The sequence below is a fragment of the Cyprinus carpio genome, chromosome A2 (genome assembly GCF_018340385.1).
Source record: "Cyprinus carpio isolate SPL01 chromosome A2, ASM1834038v1, whole genome shotgun sequence".
Taxonomy (NCBI): Eukaryota; Metazoa; Chordata; class Actinopteri; order Cypriniformes; family Cyprinidae; genus Cyprinus; species Cyprinus carpio.
Genome location: NC_056573.1, coordinates 1,759,962 through 1,774,336, shown reverse-complemented (window position 1 = coordinate 1,774,336; position 14,375 = coordinate 1,759,962). Strand labels below are relative to the sequence as shown.

The 14,375-nt window shown below is 40.1% G+C and overlaps 1 protein-coding gene and 1 pseudogene across 2 annotated transcripts; both read left to right on the top strand.

Moving 5' to 3' along the window:
* The first annotated feature begins 668 nt into the window (after positions 1 to 668).
* Positions 669 to 2,651, top strand: LOC109111548 (gastrula zinc finger protein XlCGF49.1-like). Of its 2 annotated transcripts, none has more exons than XM_019124508.2 (2): positions 669 to 808; positions 1,803 to 2,651. In XM_019124508.2, exon 2 carries the CDS (start codon positions 1,828 to 1,830, stop codon positions 2,590 to 2,592), a length of 765 nt encoding a protein of 254 aa, XP_018980053.2. In that variant the 5' UTR covers positions 669 to 808; positions 1,803 to 1,827; the 3' UTR covers positions 2,593 to 2,651. The 2 variants fall into 2 exon arrangements, with proteins under 2 accessions (XP_018980053.2, XP_042624845.1); XM_042768911.1 differs by lacking the exon at positions 669 to 808 and adding an exon at positions 863 to 1,243.
* Positions 2,652 to 3,093: 442 nt separating this feature from the next.
* On the top strand, positions 3,094 to 13,889 carry LOC122147221 (annotated as a pseudogene).
* Positions 13,890 to 14,375: the final 486 nt, after the last annotated feature.

The window sequence follows — 14,375 nt, the reverse complement described above, 5'->3', positions numbered from 1 at the left end:
CAGGATATTAGCAGTGCATTAACAATAAGAATCTAGAAACAATAGTTTCTTTTAAATGATCCAATCAAGGTGTTGAGGACTGACTAACAATGGTGTGAAATCTTTGCTTTCAGAGATTCTTTGTTAAAGTGACAGTTTACACAAAAATCAAAAGTCTGTCATCATTTACTCCCCTTCATGTTTTTTTTTTTTTTAATGTATTGTTTTGTTTTTTTTTTGTGAATGGAAATAAAAGTTGTTTTTTTGAATATTTTTTTGTAAGAGAGGTTTTTGTTTTTATTGATTTTCGTTATATGGAGAGAAAAAAACAACAACAACAATGGAAGTCGATGGGAACTGAAACTGTACCTTTAATATACTGCATGATTCAAATTGTGTAATAACCTGAAGGTTATTAGCATTTCACCTGGAAAGCATCTAACATCTGATAAACTCCTTAAAGCACAATTAAATACATAAAGAAAAAAAAATCCCAGCCCTTGGTGTGATCATTTATGTTTCACCTTTATATTAATTTAATGTTTTGGCAGTGAATGGGTGATATTTAATAGTCCAATAAAGCGTATACCTAGGATGGCTTGAGGGTGAGTAAACTATGGGGCAATCTTTATTTTTGGGTGAACTGTCCCTTTAAGCCCTGTTCCCTGCGCATAGAAGCTCCATCCTTCAGTTCAGTAGGTGGCGGTAATTCATCTTGATTTCTTTGCTTACCGTCAAAAACAACACAATCCATAGAAGAAGAAGTAAAAGAAGAACAACAATAACAACTCGAACTCTTCAGTCGTGTGATCTTGTTCTGTTGTGTTTGGTAAGTGCTGGTTTTAGTTCAGTTAAATCATTGTTCTCATAGTTTAGATGTTGTGAATAATTGTGATGTCTAGCAGCAGGGTTGCCAGATCTCACGCTTCCAGGCTCTGTGTCACGCTCTCACGCTGCTCGTAAATCTCACGCCAGATTGGCAACCCTGCTTGCGATATGAAACAGTCTCAGCTTTCAAGTTTTGTAAGTTTTAATACGAAATGTAAACAATAAATACAGTTTGGCGCACATAATGTGGCGTAAATCGTAAAATGTAGCGCTCCAGTTAAAGCCAGAGCCACAGAGTCGCGACAAGCTTTGATCTCGCCGCGCGGTCACGTGGTTCACGGAGCTCTCCAAACAAACCAGCGTGGACCATACATTTGAATGGGTTCTAGTAAAATAGACGACAGCTTCACTATACAAGGATTTGCAGCAATGTTTGGTAAACATTCCAGCATATAATGTATCATTACAGTATCATTTTATTCTGGAGAGTGATGGAGAGGCAACATTAATATGGTTTTCTTGTATTTAACCCTCAGTTATTGCTTATAATCTGAGCATACAGCTGAACTCTTTTTCAGTTAAATAAATGTTCTATATTTTAGTTCAATCATATTGATTTAATATTTTAAGAAGATCTTTTGATACTAAAAACTGCAATAATTATGGTCCATTAATGACTTAAAATATTTCTTCTAGTTCTATCACTTATATTACAATTAGTATAGTATTTAAGGTTAAAACAGAGAAAGGGTTTTAAATTAAAATGCAAAGAGGCAAATTAGAGTAAGAACTGGTGGTCAGAAAAAAAAAATAGTTATTTGTATTGTATTATGGTTATTGTATGGTTTTTTGATTGATTTTTTCTAGATTGTTTCTGGTATTTTGTGGGTAGTACACTTATTTTTCAATCTCTCTCTCTCTCTCTCTGTCTCTCATATTAATACTGTAGCCTATATTACCCATACAAAGTTTCTTTTTTCCTTTTTTTTTTCCAGATCTGGTCCTTTATACTGCATAACAATGAGCTGCGATGCTGAAAAGATTGAGTTTAATGAAGAGGAAACAGATGGTACATGCCATCAATGTAGAAAGCGCTTCACAAGCAAAAGAAGTCTCAAAGAACACATGAGGATTCACACCGGAGAGAAACCGTTCACGTGCCCTCAGTGTGGAAAGAGTTTCTCACGTAAAGGAGTCTTTATGATTCACATACGGATTCACACCGGCGAGAAGCCGTTCGTGTGCCAGCAGTGTGGAAAGACTTTCACAAGTCGAGGAACACTTAACACTCACTTAAAGGTTCACAGTAATGAGAAACCATTCAAGTGCCCTCAGTGTGAAAAGCACTTTGGACGTAAAGACCACTTCAGTCGTCACATGAGAGTTCACACGGGAGATAATCCATTCTCTTGTCCTCATTGTGGAAAAGTATTTTTAACTAAAGGCAACCTTGATAGTCACATACGGATTCACACCGGAGAGAAGCCGTTCACATGCGATCAGTGCGGAAAGAGTTACAAATGGTCGAATAGTCTCAGAATTCATAAGCTCTTTCACTCCGGAGAAAAGCCTTTCACATGTGATCAGTGCCATAAGAGCTTTGTTCTGGAATCAGACCTGAAGGCCCACATGAAAACACACACTAAAGAGAAGCCTTACTTGTGTTATGTCTGTGGGAAGAGTTTTTCATGGCTGATCCGTTTTAAAGACCATCTGAAAATACACTCTAGTGTGAAAGAGCATTGCACTGATGCACAGAATATGACTGAAGAAACAAGAGCTTAAGAGCTCAACGCTGAATTATTGCCCCTGCTTCACTTTATTCTGTCATTTGGGATTCGAAAGGTGAAAGGTGAACAGTGTTCAAACACACCTAAATGCGTCATTGACATTGTTTCACTGAAAATTTACACTGAAAGGCAAAATGAGATTGCTTTGTCAACTGTATTAAAGTGCTATATAAATAAAGCTTGAACTTGACTTTTATAATCAATTAAATCTAATTGGCCTTTACTTTTCAGTGCAGTCATCACATTTGAATTAATCATAAGCATTTGACACAATGTTTCCACAGACCCTTAATTTAACATAAATAATCTACAGATATTCAAGAATCTTTGCTATGTTCAGTGTGATTCTATTGTGTTAATGTTGGTCTATTGTCCTCTTGCATCATTGCTGTTTAACACTGAAAGGCTGCTTTGTACTGTATTCAACTCTTTTCAAGTGCCATCACATTTATTTAATGGAATACATAACCTTTGCTGTTTACAGAACACTAAAATATGGATTTGACTTTAGACATTAGTGGAAAACATCTAGAAGCAAATATTGTAAGAATAGTTTTCCTGTCTGGCTTTCCTGTGTGGATATAGTGCTGTTGCTGGTCTTTCATTACATCACAAAAATCGACATGCACAGACCGAAGCAAAATCTTTTCAGTACATATATACACTGCAGAAAAATGTGTCTAGCACTGCCTCTGAGTGTTAATGCACAGATATGAGCAAATAAACTCCGACCAAATATGTGCATGCCTCTGACACGTGTTACTGTGATTCATAGCAGTCAAAACGAAAGTCATAGTATTTATTGGGTGGAGGCTCTGATCTTATTTTGCATCAAGTAGAAAAGTTTAGCTCCGGGCTTCACTTCAGATCAGACGCTGTCAGGGTCTTCTTGCTGCTCAGAAGAATTTGGTAAGAAAGATTCGGATTAATCTGCTCCATTGCAATGTATTTTTACTGGTTCACTGATCTTCTAAATGTTTGTAGAATGTAAATTTTTTTTTTTGCTTGATATAAATTTGATACATAATTTTGATTTTTTTTTTTCTCAAAACTGCAAGATATAAATTAGCCGAGGTCAGAATTAAGAGACATAGATATGCAATTCTGAGAAATAAAGTCAGAGATGCGAGATATAAACTCGTAATTGCGAGAAAAAAAGTAAGATTTGCGAGTTTATATTGCGCAATTATGAGATCATGACTATGAGCTTATCCCACAACTATGCCTACAGTGAGTACTTATTACAACAAATAGAAATAGGAGCAATATGAAATGGCATAAATAGTCTAACAGACAACAAAGGCAACAAAATAAAGGCTACATTTTGTAATTTATTTGTACATGTTAGCCAGCTAGTCTAATTAACATACATTCAATTTTGTGCATATGTACAGTGGAAAATGACATACTTAAACTTAATTATTTCATTTTATGAATGCTATATTGTAGTCCTAGTGAGGGTCTTTTTCAAAAGACATTTACACATTTATTAATTTGGTGAATAAAAAGCAAGCAGTAATGTAACTAATATTAAAACAACATTACAGCTTAAATAAAGAAAATAAAGTAAAATCAAATAAACAGTTAACTCAAGCAAAAACATTCCACGGTGTCAGTGTTGCCAGTTAAGATTTTCTAAAAAGGCTATTTCAAAATACTACATAAAGATCACAGGTTAATACACAGTCTTTAACTCTGCTCTGCTTTTATCTCTATATTAATATTTTTTTCTTCTCCTCCTCGCTTTCTGCCTTGAGCACCTGATAATTTTATTTTTTCAGAATTTTTTTTAGAAATGACACTTTAAGAGCACATAAATATTTGAACTATTTGAACTATGTGCACCATGCATAATTAATGCGTTATGATGATGTATTATAATTAGTCATGAAGCAAAAAGTGTTTAAATTAGTCCAACATATTGTCAAATCTTATGATTTTTCGTTGATGTCAATTTTATTTTATTCTAACATTATTTTAATCAGTTTAATGATCGATCAGTACTTAAATTATGTTAACTGTCAGAAATTATTTTGCTTAATATATGGGTGTAGGAGCGCACGATGGTCACAAGAGGGCGCACTTCCGACCAAATAAATAAATAAATAAATAAAACTTTCCTGGCGCACCCCAGTGATTTTGCGCCCTAGGCAACTGCCTGTGTCGTCTATGCCACGGGCCGGCCCTGTGTGTCAGGTTTATATCCCGCAATTCTGAAAAAAATAAGAACTGGGAGATAAAAAGTAGCAATTACCTTGTTTTTTTTTTTTTTTTTTTTTTTTTTTTTTATCTAGTGTCGGAAATGGGACTCTATAAATGTAGCATGCATGATGAATCAATTTTCACATTTTAAGGGTAATTATGCATTTATTTGCACATCTTGACTGAACTTACTTCAAACTTTTCTTTGTACAGCAGTGAATTTCACATTTGTGAAGGAAACAACACGTTTCTTCTCAGTCTAATAATTCTTCCAGTCTCTGCTCTGAAACAAAGGTGAGATTGAAAACATTTTAAGAGTCAGTTTTCAGACCATACCAATTCATTGTTTTATTTTTGCATTTTCATTTAAGATGTACATTTTAGAATCAGAATTAGCTTTATTCACCGGCAATTGCCGGAATTGGAGAACATTTCAGATTGATGTGCTTGTTTACTTTGCAGAAGCACACAATTTATTTTTGAACTTGAAAAATAGTTATAATATATTTGTATTGAATATACAGTAAATTATTGAATATACAGTATGAATGAATCATATGTCTTGACAGGCTCTATAGAGAGAGATTTTGAGAAATACCCTACATAATAAAATAATAAAATGTTTAGTTGACAGACCATTTGACCTCCCAACAGATAAAACAGGACATCAAATTTTAGCTAGAATTGGCCGGTCCATTGAAAGTAGCATCTGACATTTAAAATAGGCTTAAAATTTTCACTTGCACTGCCTTAACCTCAATCCTATGGGGAAACTCTGGAAAGCCTGATTTGATAACGTATGTAGCTGCACAAACAAATGGCATTTCAGGCTGTCAAAATGCCATTTCATCAGAATAATTCGCCTTCAGTGCAAAGATCACCTCCTATCTGGACTCCGAATGAAGAAAGAAGAATGAAGAAGCCTACTACTCGACATAGAAGAGCCCCAGCAGTGGAAAGACACTTCAAGCAAACAGTACATGTGGCTATCCAGCGAGACTATATGAGCATATCTTGCTTAAGAGAGCTTATTTCTAGTGGTGTTTGCTGTGAAATGTCATGCCATGAATGTTGCACATGCAGGGCACTCCTCACTGAGACAAGCTGCTCTCGTTGCGAGAGCATGAATCTCGCTTCTCTGCACTCGCGGATTGTTTTCTTTAAAGATAGTGACCCTGCACTTGTGCTCCTCTGTTTTCTTCCTCTCAGGAGCCTCTGAGGAGAAAATGTTATTGGGTAAAGCAGACAGGTCTGAGTGAGCTCACACTGGCTCAGATCCTGTGTTTTTCACTCCCTCCACAGCGAGAGGATTCCTCTGTGCACTTTTCCGACGAGGACTAGCGTCCCTTGTCAGGTGTGAGTGGTTGGTCCTTTTTTGAGTTCTCTGAGGAGGATTTTGCCGATGATACTGTGTCATAGACAGCTTCTGATGCAGAGGATTGGGTGAACTCTGTGAAGGACTCTGTCCCCTTGCCACATAGAGAGCCAAGTGATGCTAGAATCAATATGGACACCAAACTTATATTCGTCCTCATAAAGGCTGTTGAGGAGCTCAGCTTGTAGTGGTCGGCTCCAGATGATCCTGGCGTAGCTGACTTGATGAATGGTTTCTGCAGCCTGGGTGCTGCCAGTGACCTCTAAGTCAGAGACCTGCCCTGTTCTTTCCTGAAGTTCACAATGAACTTACTAGGTCTTGGCATGCCCCCTTCTCGGTCCACATCCATTTTTCAGTCTCAGCTGCCCTCACCACTGTTGACAGCGCAGAGCAGAAGGGGTATGAGAAGCTCTTCAGTCTAGGGCAAAGATGATCATGTTGATGGCATTAATTTCTGGCTCTCAAAACCTTCCTGCCAGTCCTAAAGGGGTGCCACATTCTGGTTAATTTGGACAACGTGACAGTTTTGGCCTACATAGACCACCAAGGTGGTCTTAGGTCATGCCCTCTTTACAAGATGGTGGGGTTCTTTACAAGATCTGTTCCTGGACTAGGACTTGCTCTGGGATGATCTCTGGGTGTTCCTGGACTGAGAATTGCTCTGAAGTCGACTCTGGGATGGACCTTGGTGACTCCAGGACTGGGACTAGCTCTGGAGTAAACTCAGGGAGTGGAGCAATGTCTGGAACTAAAGAATACTCTAGGGCAGACTCCAGGGACTCTGGGACTGGAGCAGATTCTGAGCCTGTGGCAGTGAGACCTGGCCACTCTGGAATGGCCTCACTCAGAAATAGTGGGCTGCTTCAAACTGGCAACCATGGCCTGGCCAGTGACAGCAGGCTGCTTGAGGATGGCTTCACTGGCCATAACAGGAAGGACAAGCACCTCAGGAAGGATGTCCATAAGCATGGCACGACTTGGCTCTGTTGGCATGACGTGACTTGCAGGAACAGCTTCTCTGAGCAAATACTGGTCTTCTCAGCTTCTCTGACAATACTAACAGGGACAGCGTTTTGGCCTGGATCTGTGTTCTTAAGCAGCTCCATGGCTGAAACAGGAATGCCTTTTTGGTCTGCTGGACCAGATTGAGGAGTGCCCTCAGGGGCAACTGAAATGCCCTCTGGGGCCTTAGCAATAGTCTCAGGAACTGACTCTAGGGTGCCCCTCAGGGGCAGCTGAAATGCCCTCCTGCGCTGCAGGCATAAGAGTGAACTGTAAAACACAAATCTTCTTCCTCCTCCGCTTACGGGTTTGCTCTGGGTTTGAGCACTGGGCCTGAAGCAGACACTGGAGTGGACTCAGAGTCTGGAATGGACTTGACTGGTTTTTTGAAGAACTGGAGCAGACTTAGACTCTGGAGTGACTGGGCTTGACTTAGACTCTGGAATGACTGCAGTTGACTCTTCTAGTTCTAGGAGAGCTGGAGCAGACTAAACAGCCTCTTGGTTGACCAATTCAGGGGTAATTTGAACAGTTTTTTGGCTGGCACTTGAACAACCGGAACCATCTTGGCCAGTTCTGGGATGAATGGGATAGTCTCCGCTGACTCTGGGTTTACTGGTGCTGATTTGGAGGCAGGTGCAACGTTCTGAGCCGCCCTCCTCCTTCTCAACCTATGTTTTAAAGTAGGAGTCTGAAGAAGATCAGGGACTTGACTCGATGAGGGAGGGTGGGCAGGGTGGTGGCTGCAGACAGATTCAGGAAGTGAAAGGGGCTGCCAATCCTTGCGGTTGTGCAAATAATTGGAAAAGTTCCAAAAGTCCAAGATCCTCAATTGCTCCATCTCCCACTGAGGCAGTGGATCATCCAGACAGAGGTTGAAGACTTCCTTAAGGGCTGCATCCTGGTACTCAAGGCCCCTGGACATAGACCAAAAGAACTGGGAAAAGGCCCTCACCTCCCTCCCCTGCTGCCGAAGTGCACCCAGGCCTTGCTGGCATGCCAGTCTTTCCTGAGCATTTGCAGGGGGCAGGATCTTGAGACTCATTCTGCTGGGTCCTGACTTGGCTGGTTCGTTCTGTCATGGTCAACAGGAATGAACCCAAATGCAGACTGAGTGAAACAAGATTTATTGAAAACACAAGTTCACAGCACAGTCTTGGGACAGCTCCAACCAGCAGGGAGAGATCAATGCACTGAGAACTAGACAGTCTGGGGTACAGTCTTAAGTCGTTGGTCAAATCTGGGCGGAAGGATGGAGAGAAAACTACAGTAGAGAACAGCAGAGCATGCAAGCAGAGTGAAGGAGCTCAAAGCAGGTGTAAGGGAAACAGGTCAATTTAGCTCAAAAGGAATCATTTAAGGTTTTAAAGGGAATTTGAACAGAATCACTGTTTCACGGGTGATCACTGAAACGGCCAGCGATTCACTGAACGAGCCGTTTAACATCAAATCTGCGCTGGATATTAATATCCAAAGTATAGTGAAAACACTATTAATTAGCACAGTAACAAGATCGGCATATTGAGACATTAACTTGTAAGCACAAAACACAAGATACTTCTCTTTTCAATATGAATAAGGCTTTATTAGATAAATCTAAGACATATAAACTAATCTAACACATAAGCACACGCACTCACACATTCACACAAGTTGCAGGATGATAGAGAGTTCGTAATGTATGAGTTTAGGAGACGCACTCACACATTCACACAAGTTGCAGGATGATAGAGAGTTCACACAATCACACACACAAATACAGCTCAGAGTCTGGAGGTACGTTCCTTGTGTTGCCTGTGTAAGGGGTTCCCTTTTTTGTCGCTGAAAATGGGGTTTCCCGAGGTTGCTGATTGGCTGGAAGTTCAGTAGTCGTTGAAGTGACGTCTTGGGAAGCCCGTGGTTGGGCGTAGGCTGACGATGCGGAGTTGTGGGCTGGCTGAAGTTTCAGACGGGCACGCGAGGTCAGACTCGGAGACACGGCGTTACAAAACTTAACTCAGAACACGAAACTCTCAAACGGAAAAGAAAAGAAGCTAAAGTAAAAGAACAGAAGTAAAGTTTGACGAGACTAGGTGGTGTGTTTCTTCTCATCGTGGCTAAGTAGCAGCAGGCATGCAGGCAGAAGCACGCTGGAACGGCGCTCGAAGAACGCTAAAAGTGATGACAAAGCATGACTAAAAGCAAAAGCTAAAAAGCAGGCTAAAAGCAAAATTTGATGGTGTCCTGAGTATTTAAACTGGCCTTTTGGCCACACCTCAAATGTTGTCTTGACCAATTAGATATTGTCTTTTCTCGGGGTGTTGCGATGTTTGTCCCACCCATTCATAAATCATATGTTATCTTATCAAGCACGTGGTCCGAATTTTCCCGCTCTTGCAGGGTATAATTTGGACATGATTCCTATAACAAGAATATGATACATTTGACAAATAACTGATGGTCAGAAACGTTTTCAAGCAAGAAGATTCGAACACACACATACTAAACATGAATATGATCCCTTAAGCTATTCAAAAGTTATTTAAAAAGACATACACAATAAGTGATTAGAAAACATTATAGTCAAATGTGTGGGTTACATGTATGATATCGAGTTAAGCAATGGACTGATATCCATTTAGAAGTCTTTTTTTGAGTTCATTTTGGTGCATATATGCATTGGAAGGCATTCTCTGTGCCATTCTGTGGTGTAAGGAGATGTGAAGACCAGAGAGGTTAACAGGTCTCCTTAGGAATTTCAGTCTGGTTTCCTTCTAGGTGGGGGGAAGTCAATCCAAAGAGCTTGTGATCATGATTACTATCATGGGTTTACATGTGATGGTCACGCTGTGCATCTCTTTGACCATCAATCTGGATTACTTGCCCCAAATTTGACAATCTCTTCTCGAATTGAAGTTGTCAATAATTGTTCTAATGGTGTTAATGTTTAAAGCTGTTCTGTGAAAGAGTTGGTTGGTTATCTTGCTTCAGACTGTGGTGCTAGGAGTTGATTTACAACAACCTGTTGCCTTTCTGTGGAATTCGGCTCATGTTTCAACCAGGCTCCCGATCAAATCTTTAATTTGTCTGGTTCGGGCCTGATACGCTACATAGGCAGTATCAAAGATACGGTTATAAGCAGCAGGCTTGTTTGGCAGGCCGCCTAGGGGAACCAACAGGCAGGGAGTCTCAGGTTGGTAGAGCAGGACTGGAGGGAACACACAGCAGAAACGAATGCACAACAAGGCACCACTCAAGACCACACAACAATACTACTCAGCGCAACACACAGGAGAAACAAAATTAAAAAAGAAAGACCAAATCTAATCCATGTTTAGACTGAAAAATATCTCAAGTATAAAATCTAAACAGTTCAAGAGAAGAAACAAGACTGATGAATAATTAAATATGATATTACAATTAAATATAAACAAGATTACTAAAGAACTAAACCAAAATCAGAAAATAGAAAATCAGGAGCAAAATCTACAACAAGGATACACAGTAACAGGGCAAGACTGGAATATAGAGAAGCAAGTTAGTAACTGTCTCTATGACACAAGACAAACCAGCAACCACAAGAGGAAAAACAGCACAATATAAAGGGAGAAAAGTACACAAGGACCAGGTGAGCACAATTACAGAAATGAAGACAAGACAAGGCCTAAACAAGAGGGCGTGACCAAGGGAAACAAGGAGGTGGGACCACAGGAACACATGGCAGGCATAAACAAAGACAAAACAATGTGTGAAGACACACATAAGACAAACAAAGAAACATTAAACAAAGACAACACAGACAAAGCTGCCAGGGCTGAGTCCTGACAATATGGGCTTAGAGAAATCTGCACTTTCTGAAGGCAGTGCACGTGCTGGGCAATTTGAACCAGAGAGCACTCTGGTGGAAATAACTGTGGTTCCCCAAATTAGTACAGCTGATGAAAAAGGACCTCCTATCTCAGGCAAAGGGAGCTATTTTGCACCCCAACATCTAAGGGCCTTGACAGGACCCTCTGCAGCTTCAAGTAAGGGTCATTAAAACTATTTCAGAGGCCAGAGTCCTGTCTACTAGAGGTCTCTATGCCCTCAAGTGGTTAGTCTTGTCTGACTGGTGTGCAATCTGGAATGATGACCCTTTGTCTTTTGACATTACGTCCATATTGTCCTTCCTACAAAAGCTGCTGGATAAGGGGCGCATCCCTTCCACGCTCAAGGTATATGTGGCGGCTGTTGTGGAAAACCAAGCTCCCTTGACCGGTCAGTCAGCAGGGAAGACCAACTTCATGAAGTTGTTAAGTTCTTGAGGGGAGCCAGGAGATTGAATCATCCTTGATGTTCCGACCTGGGACCTATCCATGGTCTTCAGAGCTCTTTGAGGACTGGCTTTTGCATCGATCAATTGAGTGAGTGACCCGCAGGCACTCTCTGTGAGCACTTCCTGCCCTGAGTTGGGGCCTACAACCACAAAGTCATCCTCAAGCCAAGGCACTGCTATATGTGCCTAAGGTACTCTCTACTATTCAGAACAAAAGTTATTACCCTCTCAGCTTTTTCTGCTTTGGAGGATGAGCATGGTGTACAATTGCTCTGCTCAGTTTGGGCCTCAGGATATATGTGGAACTCTCTAGCCAGTCTCGGCAATCAGAGCAGTTCTTTGTGTGCTTAGGAAGCTAAAGGGCCGTTGGTTACAAAGCAAGGCCCTGAGGACTCCAGCCTCACTGATTCTGGGTTAGTTCTGGCCTAATATTAGCCCACACAACCCAGGACGGCTTTTCGTTCTGCGCTTGTAGCATGGCACTATTGGATACTGTTCCCCATAGTGTTAAAGCTAATGCATTGTGAGTGAACCATATTGTTTACTAACGCAACCTCAGTTCCCAGAGATAACGGGAATGAGCATTGCGTAGCTGGCCGTGCTACAGTGCCTAAGTCAGTGCTGACACTTCTCAGTCAAAATATTCTGATGAAATAGCACTCAGCACTGACTGAGACAAAATGCCATTTGTTTGTGCAGCTACATAAATGTTATCAAATCAGGATTCAGTATTTTGGAGAAACAGAGTTCCCCATAGCATTAAAATTAATGCAATGCACTTTTTTATTATCTCAGGGAACCAAGGTTACGTTAGTTACAGAGCAATTTCTGCTACATATTTTCAGCAGTTTCTTTTTACAACATTGTTGAATTTGACGTGATTGTTTTTTTTTTTTTTTTGTTGTTTGTTTGTTTAGATGGCTATGTTTGATGATTTCGATATAATAACTCTGGAGGACCTCGAAGATATTAAAGAATCCATATCTACTTAGGATCTCCCAACAGCAGTAAACATGATTAAAGAAGTCCTTGACAAACAGGATCTTGTAGAACTTAACATTGGTGTGACGGGGGAGTCCGGTTCTGGAAAATCTACGTTTGTCAATGCATTCAGGGGTTTAGGGGATGAAGAAGAGGGCTCTGCTAAAACTGGCCCTGTAGAAACCACTATGGAGCCTAAAGCTTATGTTCACCCAAAATACAGTAACGTGAAATTGTGGGATCTTCCAGGCATCGGAACACCAAACTTCAAAGCTAATGAATATCTTGACAGGGTTAAGATTGAACGCTATGATTTTTTCATCATCATCGCTTCAGACCGGTTCAAAGAATGCCACATTCAGCTGGCCAAAGAGATTGTTAGAATGGGGAAAAAGTTTTATTTTGTTCGTTCTAAGATTGACTTTAGCATTAAAGCTGCTGAGAGGAAGAAGAGCTTTGACCAGAAAAATACACTGGATACCATCCGAGAGGACTGTGAAAAAGGTTGGTTATTCAGGTCACACAACGTTTCTTATTAATAGTTTATAATAAAATATTTAATGACTTATTTCATGATGCATTTTCCTGTTTCCGTGTAGGTCTAAGAACGATTGGTATAGAGGATCCTGTTGTGTTTTTGATCTCTAGCTTTGAGCTTGGCAAGTATGATTTAAATCTGCTGCAGGATAGAATGGAGCAAGAGCTTCCACAGCATAAGAGACGTGTGCTGATGTTGGCTTTGCCGAATATCAAACTGGAGATTAATGAGAAAAAGAAGAAAGTTCTAGAGAAAAACATTGGGAAAAGTTGCCTTACTGTCTGCTTTGGTGGCTACAGTCCCTCTTCCTGGTCTTTCAGTTGCTATGGATTTTGCCATTGTTATAAAGGAGATAGAAACATACTACAGTACCTTTGGTCTGGATGATCCATCCCTGCAGAAGCTCTGTGAAAGATCTGGGAAGACCATTGAGGAATTCAAAAGTCTAATGAAGTCGCCAATGATTGGTGGGATAAACCCAGCTTCAATATTATCCTTAGCGGGAGCTGCATTTCTGCTTGTGGCTGAAAATACAGTTGAGTATGCTGTGAGTCTCATACCCTTACTTGGTTCTGTGGTGGCAGGAGGATTGTCCTATATTACAGTGTCAATAATGCTGAAGAGAGCTCTGAAGGACATAGCAGAAGATGCCAGAATCGTGCTGATGGCTTCAGTGCAGACTGAAGTGTAAACATAGAATATGACACAGAAGTTACATGTATTCAAGTAGCAGCTGCTTTTATTCAAACTTGTAGCAAATTTCTGTAAGTTAACTAAACATGATCTTGCATGTCTTATTTCTTTAACTGAAATGTACTTTCCCTTTGGAGAAATAATGCAGCATCATAATATCTGTAGTTATACTCATGATACATTACATTAAAAACATTTATCACTTTACTGTTGTATTCAGTTATTTTCTCAATATGATACAGGGTAAACTTTTGACTATAATTTCAATTTGATTCCATTTACATTTATGCACTTAGCAGACGCAGCGACTAACAGTATACACATTTTTTTCCCTAACATGTGTTTCCCTGGGATTCAAACCCACAACCTTTTGCATTGCTAATGCAATGCTCTACCACTGAGCCACAGGAACACTTGAGGAAGAATACTCCCAACAGTTTATTGAATGGCAGTAAAATCCAACCAAGTTTAGAGCAATGAAAACTCAAAATGTTTTTGCTGCACCTACATTTACATTTACAGCAGGTTATGTTTTACAACATACTGTATGAATAGTAATAAATAATACAATTATATTTTATGTTTTGCAAACAACACTGACAGTGGCAGTAAAGTTTCACTGACTCATACTCGCTTATTAAAGCTGCAGTCTAACTCCTACAGGTTTATGCCACTTCACAAGTGTGTTTTGAT

Bases quoted from the DNA above. Each gene is read 5' to 3' on its own strand.
- LOC109111548 (XM_019124508.2), top strand. From the start codon at position 1,828: ATGAGCTGCGATGCTGAAAAGATTGAGTTTAATGAAGAGGAAACAGAT.